At 41.4% G+C, this 14,502-nt stretch overlaps 1 protein-coding gene and 1 long non-coding RNA gene across 5 annotated transcripts in view; one reads left to right on the top strand and one right to left on the bottom strand.

Annotated features, from left to right (window-relative positions):
* Window positions 1–14,502, bottom strand: part of LOC140205812 (AP-1 complex subunit mu-1-like) — a 48,234-nt gene that overhangs the window by 26,462 nt on the left and 7,270 nt on the right. For 3 of the 4 annotated variants that reach the window (XM_072273527.1, XM_072273530.1, XM_072273528.1), the window contains exons 2-4: window positions 7,540–7,696; window positions 5,716–5,783; window positions 3,838–3,968 (exon numbers count right to left, since the gene is read on the bottom strand). In XM_072273527.1, coding sequence (XP_072129628.1) covers window positions 3,838–3,968; window positions 5,716–5,783; window positions 7,540–7,696 — 356 coding nt within the window. The remainder of the gene's footprint in view (window positions 1–3,837; window positions 3,969–5,715; window positions 5,784–7,539; window positions 7,697–14,502) is intronic. The other variant, XM_072273529.1, reaches the window with a different exon arrangement.
* On the top strand, window positions 1,442–10,047 carry LOC140205814 (uncharacterized). The gene is made up of 4 exons (XR_011887976.1): window positions 1,442–1,764; window positions 3,440–3,640; window positions 9,400–9,487; window positions 9,758–10,047. It is a non-coding gene; the product is annotated as an uncharacterized lncRNA (long non-coding RNA).

Below are 14,502 nucleotides of genomic sequence, written 5' to 3' on the forward strand. Positions count from 1 at the left end.
TCCTACTAGTGAACTACAGTAAGAGGGGCTCCTGTCTTCTAATTTCTTCACCAGTGCTGTATAAACTTGTTTTATATTTCTAATCAAAAGGATAAAAGGCAAGGAATTGGATGACATGTAACATTTATTTTCCTTTCTTGATAAATATATTCCACTGTATCCTAAAAGTATGGATAGTACAAGTCAGGACCATATCACTAAAATCCAGGAACTGATTGTAGACTTCAGGAAGGGGAAGTCAAGGGAATACATATCAGCTCTCACTGAGGGATCAGCAGTGGAAAGGGTGAGCAGTCTCAAGTTCCTGGGAGTCAAAATCTCTGAAGATCTATCGTGGGCCCAACATATTGATGCAATTACGAAAAAGGCATGTCAGCAGCTATGTTTCATTAGGAGTTTGAGGAGATTTAGGATGTCACCAAAGACTCTAGCAATGTCTAAAGATGTACCATGGAGAGCATTCTCACTGGTTGCATCTGGTATGGAGGAGCCACTGCGTGGGATCAGAAAAAGCCGTAGCGGGTTGCAAGCTCAGCCAGCTCCATCGTGGGCACAAGCGTCCCTAGCATCAATGCCTCAAAAAGGCAGCATCCACCATTAGGGAGCCCCATCACTCAGGAATACTCTATTCTTAATTCTAACATCAGAGGAAGTACTGGAGCCCAAAGCTTCTCCCCCTCCGCCATCAGATTTCTGAACGGACTGTGAACACCATGAACACCATTTTTGCGCTTTTTTTGTACTACTTATTTAACTTATTTTTATATCTATTTCTTATTGTAATTTATGGTATTTTCAAGTATTGCACTGTAGTGATACCACAAATCCACAAATTTCATGACATATGTCAGTGATATTAAATCTGATTCATGTAATTACAATAGGGCCTTCTACTCGTCACTTAAAATCAATCTCTAGGCTTTCCTGACTTTGTTCAAACTCTTAGGTGAATCAGCCTGCCTGACTGGCACTTCATTCAGTAGCCTAATTAAAAGATATAGGGTGATCACCAAAAGGCGCAGGGATGTGATGAAAACCCACAGGGGCTCTAGATGTCAAGATGCTGAGTATTTTTATGAAAGAGATAAATGCATTTCTTGATACCGAAGGAGTCAAAGGATATAGGAGAGAACAGCTAAATAGTATTGCTGTAAATGATCAAATGAACTAATTGAATGGTGAAGCAGGTTTGAATGGCTGAATGGCTTACACCTACCGGAAATAGTAAGGAAAGTGACTTGGTTTGGCACTGGAGGAACAGTAATGTGCCTGGCTGTTGAATACTGTACGCTTCAAGGAGCCCGCAGATCTGTTGATAGAATGCCCTCACATTGTGCTATAACGCGTCCATTTCCAACCAATTATGGAACAGTTTAGACTATAGTGAATGATGGTTTCCTACTTCCTTTCTCTCCAGAGAAAGCAATCAAGATGGTGGGATACTGCATGATACACCAAAGGACGTTATGAAGATCATGTGGAAGACGAAAATTCAAAAAAGAAAAATTACATTTCTCCAGTCCTGCCGAAGGGTCACAGCTTGAAACGTCGACTGTACTCTTTTCCATAGATGCTTCCTGGCCTGCTGAGTTCCTCCAGTATTTTGAGTGTGTTACCTGGATTTCCAGCATCTGCAGATTCTCTCTTGTTTGTGATTACAAAGATCAAAGTGTATGGCAACATTATTTAGAACTGTGCAGGACTACTAATCCAATTAGTGAACTAGATTGTGACACAATCATTCAGCTGTTCCTGAATTAAATGGTTAGTTTTAAATCATTATGGTTAAGCACTATCAATGTTGACATTTATCCTTGCAGTTTCTTAGTGCTTGCATGATATGACAGTTCAAATCATTTTGCCTGAGGAATACTGTGGAATCACCTTCACATGCCACACAACAGACCACAATGATTTTATTTATTCATTTGTTTTTGAGATGTAGATGTCCATGTCAAGACCAACATTTGTCATTGATTATTAACTGTCCTTGAGAAGATGGTGAAGGACTAACGTTCTTCAGTTGAGTCTACAGGAACATATTGGTTCCTGGATATGGACCCAGTAATCCTGAAGGACTAGTAATGTATTTCCAAAGCAGGATAAGACCATAAGGCATAGGAGCAAAATTAAGCTAATGAAAGACATGAAGAGAAAGTTGCTGTGGTGTTGTTCCCATGCACCAACTGCTCTCAAACTTCTAGATCAGGAGCTCCCAACATTTTTTATGCCATGGGCCCCTACTATTAACCAAGGGATCCATGGACCCCAGTTGGGAACCCTGTTCTCAATGATATCTGTTCTAGATGATGCAGATTGTTGGACTGGAAGGTGCTGTCCAAGTAGCCACAGTAACTAGGTGCAGTGCATTGATGGCACAAGGCAAAGATAATGAATGTTTGGTGCAATGGATGGGGTATCAGAACAGTGGCCTGCTTTGTCCTGGGTGGAGAAGTGCAAATTGAGTGCTGCTAGGACTGCACTCATCCAGATATGTAGAGTACTCCATTAGGCCTAACTTAGATTGGGGGCCCCTTTGTCAAGCACCTTCGTTCTGTCTGCAACAGGGAGGATTCCTGGAAGCCAACCATTTTAATTCCACTCCCATTCCCATTCCAAAATGTCAATCCATAGCCTGCTCTACTGTCACAATGAGGCCACTCTCAGATTGGAGGACTAACACCTCAAATTCCGTCTGGATAGCCTCCAACCTGAAGGCACGGAGATCAACTTCTCTGAATCCCAGTAATTTCACTCACCCCCTTCCACATCTCTCCTTTTCCATTCGCCATTTTGCCTTCCCTCTTGCCCCTTTTCTCCTTAACCGCCTATCACCACCCTCTGGTGCCCCTCCTGCTTCTCCCATAGTCCACGGTCCTCTCCTATCAGATTCCTTCTTCTTCAGCCCTTTACCTTTCCCAGCTATCTCCTCCATGCCTCTCACTTTATCCTCCCAATCCCCCCAGCTTCAACTATCACCTTCCCACTTATAGTCCTTCCTCTCCCCACACCTTTCTTCTCCATTCCTTTCCAGTCCTGATGAAGGGTCTCAGCCCAAAACATCAATCCCTTATTCATCTCCATAGATGCTGCCTGACCCGCTGAGTTACTCTGGCATTTTGTGTTTAATCTCAATTTCTACCTGTAGGTGCTATGGATGGTGGATTAGTTTTGGGATGTCAGTAGGTGAGTTGCTTATCCGAGGATACTCAGCCTTTGACCTGCTACATTATTTGAAAGGCTGGTTCAGTTGAGTTCTGACCAGAATTCTGAAAATAGCAATGCCTTTGACTGATAAGGATAGGTGGGTAGATCCAAGGTATGCAACCAACAAGGTGTGACTTTATAATATTCCAGTAGAGAGTACTGTTTGACCTGTGATTCAGAACCTTCAGTCTCCTATGACGTATAATCAATCTAAAAAACATTACTTTTACAGATTTAACAAATTGGAGCTTGTGATGTATCATAACTGTTATTCCAAGCACTGAAAGAGAAGTGGCTAGTGTAACACCATCACAGCGGCAGCGACATGGGTTCAATCCCACCGCAGTCTGTAAGGAGTTTGTACGCTCTCTCCATGAGTGTATGGATTTCCTCCAGGTGCTTCAGTTTCCTCCCACATCCCAAAGACATACAGGTCAGTAGGGTTAATTGATCACATGGGTGTACTTGACTTGTTGGGCCAGAAGACCCTGTTACCCTGCTGTATCTCTAAATAACTAAAGAACATATATGTAATAGCTTTCGACAAAAAAAGAAATTTAATAGAGACAAAAGTGCAGATGAACATCAGTAAGTTATGGATAAAATTAAATTCCTCAGTTCTATACTTACTCCTGTAGTATCTTACTATCAGTTGTCTGTGGGAATCCAAAATCCATCACCTCATCCAAAAGTTCATAAACGATAACGAAGTTATCTCGAATACTTTCTTCTTCAACCTCTTTAAAATATTCTGTGAAAACCTGAGGGCAACACAAATTAAAAGTGGAAGTACAGTGTCAGAGCAATGATTATTTGGGCAGATCCAGTAAAAAAGGTATGTGGACTGGAGGGAGAGGTCTTATAGGTCTGTGTGGATGCCAGACAGGGAGATAGGGATCAGAGGGCTGGAAGGCAGAGTCAGCAGGTCATAGTAATCACTGTTTGTCAAAGTGACAGTGTAAAGGGAACAAGGATAGTGGTTGGGGCTGGGCGGTGAGGTTGAATTGGAGGCAAGAACTGATTTTGCTCGCTCTCTGCTGTGTTCACTCCTCTCTCCATGGGACTGTGGCTATGATGACTGCCCCGGTCCATGCCCACTAATATAATGAACTAATGCCAAGGCTTTGGGCCTATTCCGGGCTAACCTGCATTCCAACCTAAGAACTCAATTTGGTTTGGAATGTTGTTGCTCACTTCTATTGTTTGCATGATTTTTGGGGTTTTTTTCCCCCTTTCTCTCGCACATCGGCCGTTGATCTATTTTTTTAATTGGTTTCTTTCAGATTTCTTGCTTTGTGGCTACCTGTAAGCAAACAAATCTCAAGGTTGTGTAATTTATACATTCTTTGATAATAAATATACTTTGAACTTTGAGTTGTGGGTGGAGTGAGAGGGGAGTTGGGAAACTGGGGTAGAGGATCCTGCTGATAGAAAAACATGTATTTCTGCAATGTAACAAAATGACAGGAACATACATTCTCAAACACGAGGAAATCTGCAGATGCTGGAATTTCAAGCAACTTTTAGGAACATACATTCTATCTCCTTTATATCCTGTTTGCTTGACCTTTACATTGAAACCTGAAACCACATAGATAAGAAGAAGAACTGGTTCCAGAGATCATGGCATTGAGAGTGTGAGAGTGTGAAGGTATTCTTGTCTGACATAAGAGTGTTAATGAACTGATTCTGTCATGAATGATGAGGTAAGAATAACAAAGTAATTACCCAGTACTGTTAACTTTAAAATGATAGATTTTGCCAATACGCAGATTTGCACTTCTAGAACTAACTCCAGTTTTGAAGCTTATCAGCAATTCTTTATGCCAGTAGAAAATCTAACTCAGTAGCCACTTTATTAGGTACACCTGTACACCTGCTCATTAATGCAAATATCTAATCAGCTAATCATGTGGCTGCAACTCAGGGCATAAAAGCATGCAGACATGGACAAGAGGTTCAGTTATTGTTCAGACCAAACATCAGAAAGGGGAAGAATTGTGATCTAAGTGACCTTGACCATGAAATGATTGTTGGTGCCAAATAGGGTGGTTTGAGTAACTCAGAAACTGCTGATCTCCTGGGATTTTCACTCACAGCAGTCTCTAGAGTTTACAGATGTGAGAAACAAAAAAAACATCCAGTTCTATGAGTGACAATGCCTTGTTAATGAGAGAGGTCAGAGGAGAATGGCCAGACTGATTCAAGCTGACAGGAAGGCGACAGTAACTCACATAACCATATGTTACAACAATGGTGTGCAGATGAGTATTTCTAAACACACTTGTCGAACCTTGACGTGGACGGGGTACAACAGCAGAAAATCACATTGGTTCCACTCATGTACTTAATAAAGTGGCCACTGAGAATAATAGTACTTCAATACAAAATAAAAGTAATATTTTCTGTTCAGTACAGTACAATGTTTAAAATCAAGACCAATAAAATCCAATTGTGTAGGCAGAAAAGTTAATCTTAATGTTTCCAAAACACAAGAACGACACCCACCTGAATAATTTTATATAAAAAAGCAAAAACCAGAGCTGCATTTGCATTTTTCTTTGTCATTGCTACCACTTGGTGTTCAAGGTTAAAGAAGTTAAGTTGTTAAACAGCAGATTGAACAGTTGAGCGGGTATTTTCCGGTCACGATATCTAATCCATCTATCTATCAGCCCTGAACCGTATGGAAAGTTCTAAATGCCATTTGTTACAATAAAGTTCTGAATCAGCAAATAATTTGTTCCACTTCAATTCACTGTTATAGATTTTAAAAATTACAGGATTTCAATATAAAACTGAACATAAACATAAGAAATTGGAGCAGGAGTAGACCATCTAGCCCATCGAGCCTGCTCCGTCATTCTAGCCATTGTCTCACCTCCACCTACCTGCCTTTTCCCCATAACTCTTAATTCCCCAACTATGCAAAAATCTATCCAACCTTGTCTTAAATATATTTACTGAGGTAACCTCCAATGCTTCAATGGGCAGAGAATTCCACAGATGCACCACCCTCTGGGAAAAGCAGTTCCTCATCTCCATCCCAAATCTACTCCCTAGAATCTTGAGGCTATGTCCTTGAGATATAAACATACATCTGATTATCATTTAAGTGCATCCAGTATAACAAGAATATTTTGTGATATACGGTTAGAAATTATTGCTGCATTTTGTTGGATAAACAATTATCACATTCCGTAATGTTCTACTATTCATTGTTTTAATGTAAATGTAACATTATTCCTGTGTTAAAATAGCAATCATAAGGAAATGTCCAAAAATTGGTCTAAGCATATAAGTAATACCTTGTATTGTCAAAATTTTGGGTTTTGAATAATCTTATATTGGTCTTAATGTGTACCTAGGCATTCTCCTGTTATATGTATGCCAACTACTTGCAAATCATCCAGTATTATACCCCATTCAAAATCAACATTGTCTATTAACCCCAACAGATAATGTTTGAGAACTCATTGTGTTCACATGTATAAGGAAAAGGAGTTCTAACTGTCCGCCTGCCACGGTAGTGAAATTCTGCCCAGTTTCTCCCCTTTTATTTGCAATACTATGGCCCTTTATAGATAGACAAGACCCCACACCCTCAAACCCTGCCTCCCGTATAATCCCCCACCTTAAATTCCTCCATATGGTGCCCTGGGGAAGAGGTGCTGGCTATCCACTCTATCTATTCCTCTTACTATCTTGAACACCTCTATCATGTCTCCTCTCATCCTCCTCCTCTCCAAAGAGTAAAGCCCTAGCTCCCTTAATCTCTGATCATAATGCATACTCTCTAAACCAGGCAGCATCCTGGTAAATCTCTTCATTACAAGTTATGCTTCCTCAGGTCAGGGCTACCATAACAAAATATATTATTATATTGGTACAATAGGCCAATTAGCCTCTTTTTGCTTTGGCATCATGTTGGTAAAAACAAAATGGGGACAACATGGTAGTGTACTGGTTAGCATAACGCTATTACAGCCCCAGCCACCGGGTTCAGTTCCCCGCTGTCTGTAAGGAGTTTGTGTGTTTCCTCCATGACCACATGGCTTTCCCCCGGGAAGCTCTGGTTTTCTCCCACATTCCAAAGACACATGGGATTGGTGGGTTAGTAGATCACATGCTGTTATTGGGCAGCGAGAGCTCACTGAGCTAAAAGTGCCTGTTACCGTGCTGTATCTCTAAATAAAACCAAATAAACAACAGGTATCTCCAATCTCTTCCCAATCAAGGCCATGCTAAGTATTACTCTTACGTATTGCTATGGATCACACCAATAGCGTCTAAAGAAATCCGCCCCACCATTGGGCTTACTTTAAAGGATACAGTACAAGTTATTATGCCTTATCCAGAGGAAATGAACACGTCCATGGACGAGGAATGGGGAGCTAGTCCCTTCATCCTCTTTCTGTGTCAGCACAGGTAGGAAGTAGTCAATCTCATTCATGTCCACATCACCCATGTAGTTCCTGCATATTAGAACCTGGCAAAAGAATATGTTAAATATAAGAACTCTGTATGAAATGAACATAGCTGCTGGAGACCTTGTTTTGCAATCTCAAGCATTTTAGACCAAGTAATTATTAGACATGAGAACTATTAGTTTGGATGGCACAATTGCATAGTGGTTAGCACAATGCTTTACAGTACCAGTGACCTAAGTTCAATTCCCGCCACTGCCTTTAAGGAGCTTGCACGTCCTCCACATGATTACATAGGTTTCCTCCCACAGTCCAAAGATGTACCAGTTGGTAGGTTAATTGGGCGTTGTAAATTGCCCTGTGGTTAGGCTAGGATTAAATCGGGATTGTTGGGTGGTGCAGCTCGAAGGGCTGGAAGGGCCTGTACCACACTGTATCTCCATAAAAAAAAACTGATTCCCCTTAAAGGAGATGAATAGCGATGAAAAATCAAATCAGTTATGATAGTCCCATTACACCACCTCACATTCATTAAGGACTGTAAGTCATTACATTCATTACGTTCTGATAAGATGGTGGCACATTTGATTGCAGCAGCTTCTACAGGGTCAACCAGAGGTGTTATTGTCTTTTATAAACATATTTTTTATGATTGCAAGACCCTGCTGGACATTAAGAACTTAAAAGTACTGCAGGTGTATCCCATCAGAGATTTGCTCATTGGAGGGGAAACTGAAGGAGCTGGTCTATGTGTGGACGGTACTGTTGCCTGCGTCAAAGGAGTCGGAGTTGAACATTGTTAATTTAGAATGCTGTAAGCACGATTCACTGATTTATTGACAGGGAGCAGAGGCAAAACGGCGAGGAAGCTGTGTGGCCTCAGTTGTAGAGAGGACCAGGCCTCAAGCCAGGGTGTCGCCTGTTAACAGACGCCCGGGGAGAGGCAGCAGAGTTGAGGTGCTCCACCAGAGTTGGTGTGGCAAGCCGCCCTACTGGAGTTGGTGTTATCCCCCGCCCCCCCCCCCCCCCCACATTCACTCAGCAGAAGACAAGCTATATTATGTTATACTGCGACTGCTGCAACATTCATGGACTCAGGGTCTTGGACTATATTTTTTCTGCGTGACTATATTTTACTGCCATCACTTATGTGCTTTGTGCTGTGTGTATGACGTGGTATTGTGTTTTGCATCTTGGGCCCAGAGGAATGTTGTTTAGTTTGGCTGTGTTCATGGGTATTTGTGGATGGTTGAATGACAATTGAACTTGAACTTGCTGGTACTCAACAAGTATTTTTGCACCAAACATTGGACGCATTCCATTAACATGAAACAAAATGAGTTTCAATAATTATTCATGTCATGCACAAATCCACAGGGCAACAGTTTAATTGCTGATTTGGTTGAGGTGATAGCTAATGAATTCACTGATAGAGCAGTTCAGTTAGAGAAGCAGTTTTTGAAAATCTTCCATTGAAACAAGTAGTTTGCTTTTAGGAATATGCAGATTTGGGGAAATGGGGTTGCAGAGAGATCATGGGCTTCCCCAAATTTAGGATGTGTACACTTGTACATAAATGCATAACGTGCATTTAAATTCCCCTCCAAAAAGTCAAAAGTTAATCTTGATCTTATTCTGCTGGGGAAGGAAGATTCTATGAGAAAGATGTGATGTTCATGGCTAACAAGTTCAAAGTTCAAATTACATTTATTCACAAAATATGCATATGTTACTATATATTACCCTCAGATTCATGTTCTTGCAGGCACTTACAGAGGAAAAAAAAGAAACAATAGAATTTTACAAAAAAAATTGTACATAAACAGACAAGGACAGACAAACAACCAACTTAAGTAAGTCAAGGATGGTATCAATGTTAAAGAAAAGGCATACAGTGCTGTAATAAATTAAGCGTGAGGGATTTCTGCTTTCATGTTATTTGCTAAGGCTAATAAAATGGCTTCTCTGTAGTGTTATAATAAAATGGCTTCTCAGTAATGTTAATTGCTGATGTAAGGGGTTCTCTGTAGCAGCATATTTGGGTTATAATTAGTGATAACGGGACTTGTATTCATCTGTTAACCAATTGGGACAGATGTTATTCTTTCTTGTGCATCTGAAAGCTGCTGTTCGCGTGGGATTTGGTCAGAACGCGCCATGGGGAAGAAGAGAGAAGGCGCACCCGAAGAAGGGATGCTGTGACCCAGTGAGCAGAGCGAGTCCTGAGCGGGAGCTCGGGACCCGGCGGAGCTCAGAGGAGATTGAATGGTGGAAAGTGCATATTGCGTGAGCTCCAACAAATTATTTGCGCACAGACTGAATAAAGATATAGTGGCGCCTTTTTAAAAAATTTTATATTTTGGTTCTCTACTAACCCCATAGTTCAAGTAAGAATTATAAAATCTTAATTATTTAACCGCATCCTGTGTACGGCTTGTCATTACAGGGTACTCAATTGAAACAGGGGGCACATCGCACAGCATTCACCCAAACGAGAGTTCTAAGGTTTGGCCGGGCAGAGGGTTATCACCCCGAGATCATGCCACTAGGCAAAGCGAGTGTTACATAAGTATAAGCCAGAGGATGTGAAAGTTATTGGAAACCATCACAGAAAGAGTAAAAATTGGGCATCACAGGGTGTAGTGGTTAGCTGAATGCTGTTACAGCTTGGGGCATTCTGGAATTTGGAATTCAATTCTGGCCCAATTCTGTAAGGAGTCCCTGTATGTCCTCCCTGGGGTATGCATAGGTTTTCTCCAGACCCTCCAGTTTCCTCCCACAGTCCAAAGACATACCAAGTAGGTTTAAAAACGCAAACACGAGGAAATCTGCAGATGCTGGAATTTCAAGCAACACACATAAAAGTTGCTGGTGAATGCAGCAGGCCAGACAGCATCTCTAGGAAGAGGTACAGTTTATGTTTCGGGCCAAGACCCTTCGTCAGGACTAACTCAAAGAAGAGCTAGTAAGAGATTTGAAAGTGGGAGAGGGAGGGGGAGATCCTCTCGTATCCCTTTTGCCTATCAACTTTCCAGCTCTTAGCTCCCCCTCCCCCTCCCACTGTGTACTGAGTCCCCTCCTTTACTCTCTGTATACCCATGACTGTATCGCCACCCACAGCTCCAATTTGCTAATTAAATTTGCCAACGACACTACATTGATTGGCCTTATCTCAAACAATAATAGTGGGCCTACAGGGAAGAAGTCATCTCTCTGATACAGTGGTGTCAAGAAACAACCTCTCCCTCAATGTCGCAAAAACAAAGGAGCTGGTTGTGGATTACAGGAGGAATGGAGACAGGCAACCCCTATTGACATCAATGGATCTGGGTTGAGAGGGTAAACAGCTTTAAGTTTCTCGGTATCCACATCACCAAGGACCTCACGTCATCTGTACACACCAGCTGTGTGGTGAAAAAACCACAACAGCACCTCTTTCACATCAGACGGTTGAGGAAGTTCATATGGGCCCCCAAATCCTAAGAACCTTCTACAGGGGCAAAATTGAGAGCATCCTGACTGGCTGTATCAGTGCCTGGTTTGGGAACTGTACCACCCTTAGTCACAGGACTCTGCAGAGAGTAATGCAGATAGCCCAGCGCATCTGTAGTTCTGAACTTCCCATGATTCAGGACATTTACAAGGACAGGTGTGTAAAAAGGGCCCGTAGGATCACTGGGGACCCAAGTCACTCCAACCACAATCTATTCCAGCTGCTACCATCTGGGAAACAGCACCACAGCATAAAACACGAGGAAATCTGCAGATGCTGGAAATTCAAGCAACACACATCAAAGTTGCTGGTGAACCCAGCAGGCCAGGCAGCATCTCTAGGAAGAGGTACAGTCGATGTTTCGGGCCAAGACCCTTCGTCAGGACTAACTGAAGGAAGAGCTAGTAAGAGATTTGGAAGTGGGAGGGGGAGGGGGAGATCCAAAATGATAGGAGAAGATGGGGGGGGGGGGGATGGAGCCGAGAGCTGGACAGGTGATTGGCAAAAGGGATATGAGAGGATCATGGGACAGGAGGCCCAGGGAGAAAGAAAAGGGGGAGGAGGGGAAAAAGCCCAGAGGATGGGCAAGGGGTATAGTGAGAAGGACAGAGGGAGAAAAAGGAGAGTGAGAGAAAGAAAGTGTGTATAAAAATAAGTAATGGATGGGGTACGAGGGGGAGGTGGGGCATTAGCGGAAGTTTGAGAAGTCAATGCTCATGCCATCAGGTTGGAGGCTACCCAGACAAAATATAAGGTGTTGTTCCTCCAACCTGAGTGTGGCTTCATCTTCACAGTAGACACATTTTAATTCCACATCCCATTCCCATTCTGATATGTCTATCCACGGCCTCCTATACTGTAAAGATGAAGCCACACTCAGGTTGGAGGAACAACACCTTATATTCCGTCTGGGTAGCCTCCAACCTGATGGCATGATCACTGACTTCTCAAACTTCCGCAAATGCCCCACCTCCCCCTCATACCCCATCTGTTACTTATTTATATACACACATTCTTTTTCTTTTTCTCTCTCTCCTTTTTCTCCCTCTGTCTGTCTCACTATACCCTTTGCCCATCCTCTGGGTTTCCTTCCCCCTCCCCCTTTTCTTTCTCCCTAGGCCTCATTTATATATATATATAATAGTTAAATTAAAAATTGTGCAAAAACAGAAATAATTTTTAAAAATAGGTAGTGTTCATGGGTTCAATGTCCATTCAGAAATCCGATGGCAGAGGGGAAAGAGCTGTTCCTGAATCACTGAGTGTGTTTTCAGGTTTCTGTATCTCCTTCCTAATGGTAACAGTGTGAGACAGTACGTCCTGAGTGGTGGGAATCTTTAATGGACACTGCCTACCTCATCCATGTTGATTAGTGGCCGCCCCTCTGCATTAATCCCACCTAACCCCGGCATTTGACTGGATCAGACTATTGCAACATTCTGTAATGACACCTCAAATTCTCCAATGCAGTATCCTATATCACTCCAATTTATGAAATCTTACCATAGTTCTTGTAGATCTCATTTGAAACATCTTCCTGTCCTTTAGAGTCTCGTCATTATGTTGCATGCACAATCATAACAACCAATAATTTCCAAATATGTACACTGTATAGCATTTATTTTGTTAGATTGTACATATTTGGAAAGCATTAGATGTTCTTAACATCCAACTTTATTAGTACATATACAATATATTCATAATAAAGTCAGAAAACACTGGGAACCCTCAAAAAATCAGGCAACATCTGTGAAGAAAGATGTAGGTTTTCATTTCAGGTCCATGGCCGTTCATCAAATGGTCAGCCACGTATTTCAGGCAATTTTATTTTTATTTCCGATTTCCAGCAATTGTGTATTCAGCCTTAGCATTTAAGCATTAATATTATAATTACAGTTATTCAGCCAATTTACTATTTTTTGTAATTATATAGATTCAAAGCTGTTTCCTCTATTTTCTCCCAACTCCCCTCAATGCGATATAATTTGTGAACAATGAATTCCTAACTTCCATGTCATTTGTATACGTATGTTAAAAGCAATGCGTTTTTGTTGGGTCATGGGACACCTTGCCATGTTTCCCCCTGACCTCACATTTCTAAACAATACTGACTACGTACTTATTCATGTGCATTCCCTTAGGGCTTGTTTGCAATGCTAATAGGAAAATGTATGGAATTTGCCATACATAGTCCTTAGCCAACTCCTTATGATCAGAGTTCGCCACAAATACCATTTTATCTTCACACAGCAGTGTGATATGAACACCACAATCTGGAAGGCTTATCACAGAGTACACTTCCAAATAAAGTTCGTCAGCTGCAGCCTTCGCTTTCTAAAGAAAACAAACTTGTTTTTATGTCACAGGCTAAGGGTGTGTCGAAGAACTAAATGTAAATTATAATTACTGTGTTCAACCAAATGGTACCAAGCAATGAGTGGTCAGCCATTCTGCTATAGTGACATTGATGGAAGAATATCTGTAGAACTCCCCCGGTCTTCTTCAAGTAACAGTTTAGGGTGACTTATATTCATAAGAGAGTTTGAAATATTACCCAAAAAACTAATCTCTGTCAAAGCAATATGATACCAGAACAGCACTGAAGCCTCAGCCTGTATTACACACCCAAGCTCTGGAGGAAGTCTTAGAACCCACAGTGCTCTGACTCAGATACACTCATAATGTTATGCTGACATATAACACCCAAGGTCAAGCTAGATGCTATTTGGTCTCATTTCCATTCCTCTAAGGTATGTAGTATATTTATGAAGAAACAAAAAATATCTGAACAACAAAGGTTAGTGTCAAGGGACCTCAATCTAAAAAAGATGTGATCAAAACACTATTAAAAATTCACTTGAGCATGGATTTAATGATTTTAGTACTTCCATTACTTTCTACTGTAAGTATCATAATAGGCTTAATGACTTTAATGCCGTGCTTTTGAGCATTTAAAAAATCTAAACAATGCTAATCTTTATCAGTTGGGGGCTCCTATTTTAATTTACTGGGACTGGAAATTTGTTCACAGCTTGGACTTTTCATGGAGTTTATAGCAAATTCAGCCAACAGAGCTATGAGTGTTTTATGTGGGAAACCTGCGCAGGGATTACTCAGGGCAGTGTCCTCGGTTTAACTCTCAGATACAGCAAAAGGGGGCAAGCTTTATGATAATTGTGCCTTCATTCCAAGAACTGCATGGGTTCAAAGTTCATAGTTGAAAGTAGATTTATTATCAAATAACTTATCACGAGAGATTCCAAGAAAGTGGCTCATTACCACATCTCAAGGGCAATTAGTACACAGAACAGTAACAGTATAGCACAGTACAGCCCCTTCAGCCCACAATGCTGTGCCAGCCCATATAAATGTAAA

The sequence above is a fragment of the Mobula birostris genome, chromosome 12 (assembly GCF_030028105.1).
Source record: "Mobula birostris isolate sMobBir1 chromosome 12, sMobBir1.hap1, whole genome shotgun sequence".
Classification (NCBI taxonomy): Eukaryota; Metazoa; Chordata; class Chondrichthyes; order Myliobatiformes; family Myliobatidae; genus Mobula; species Mobula birostris.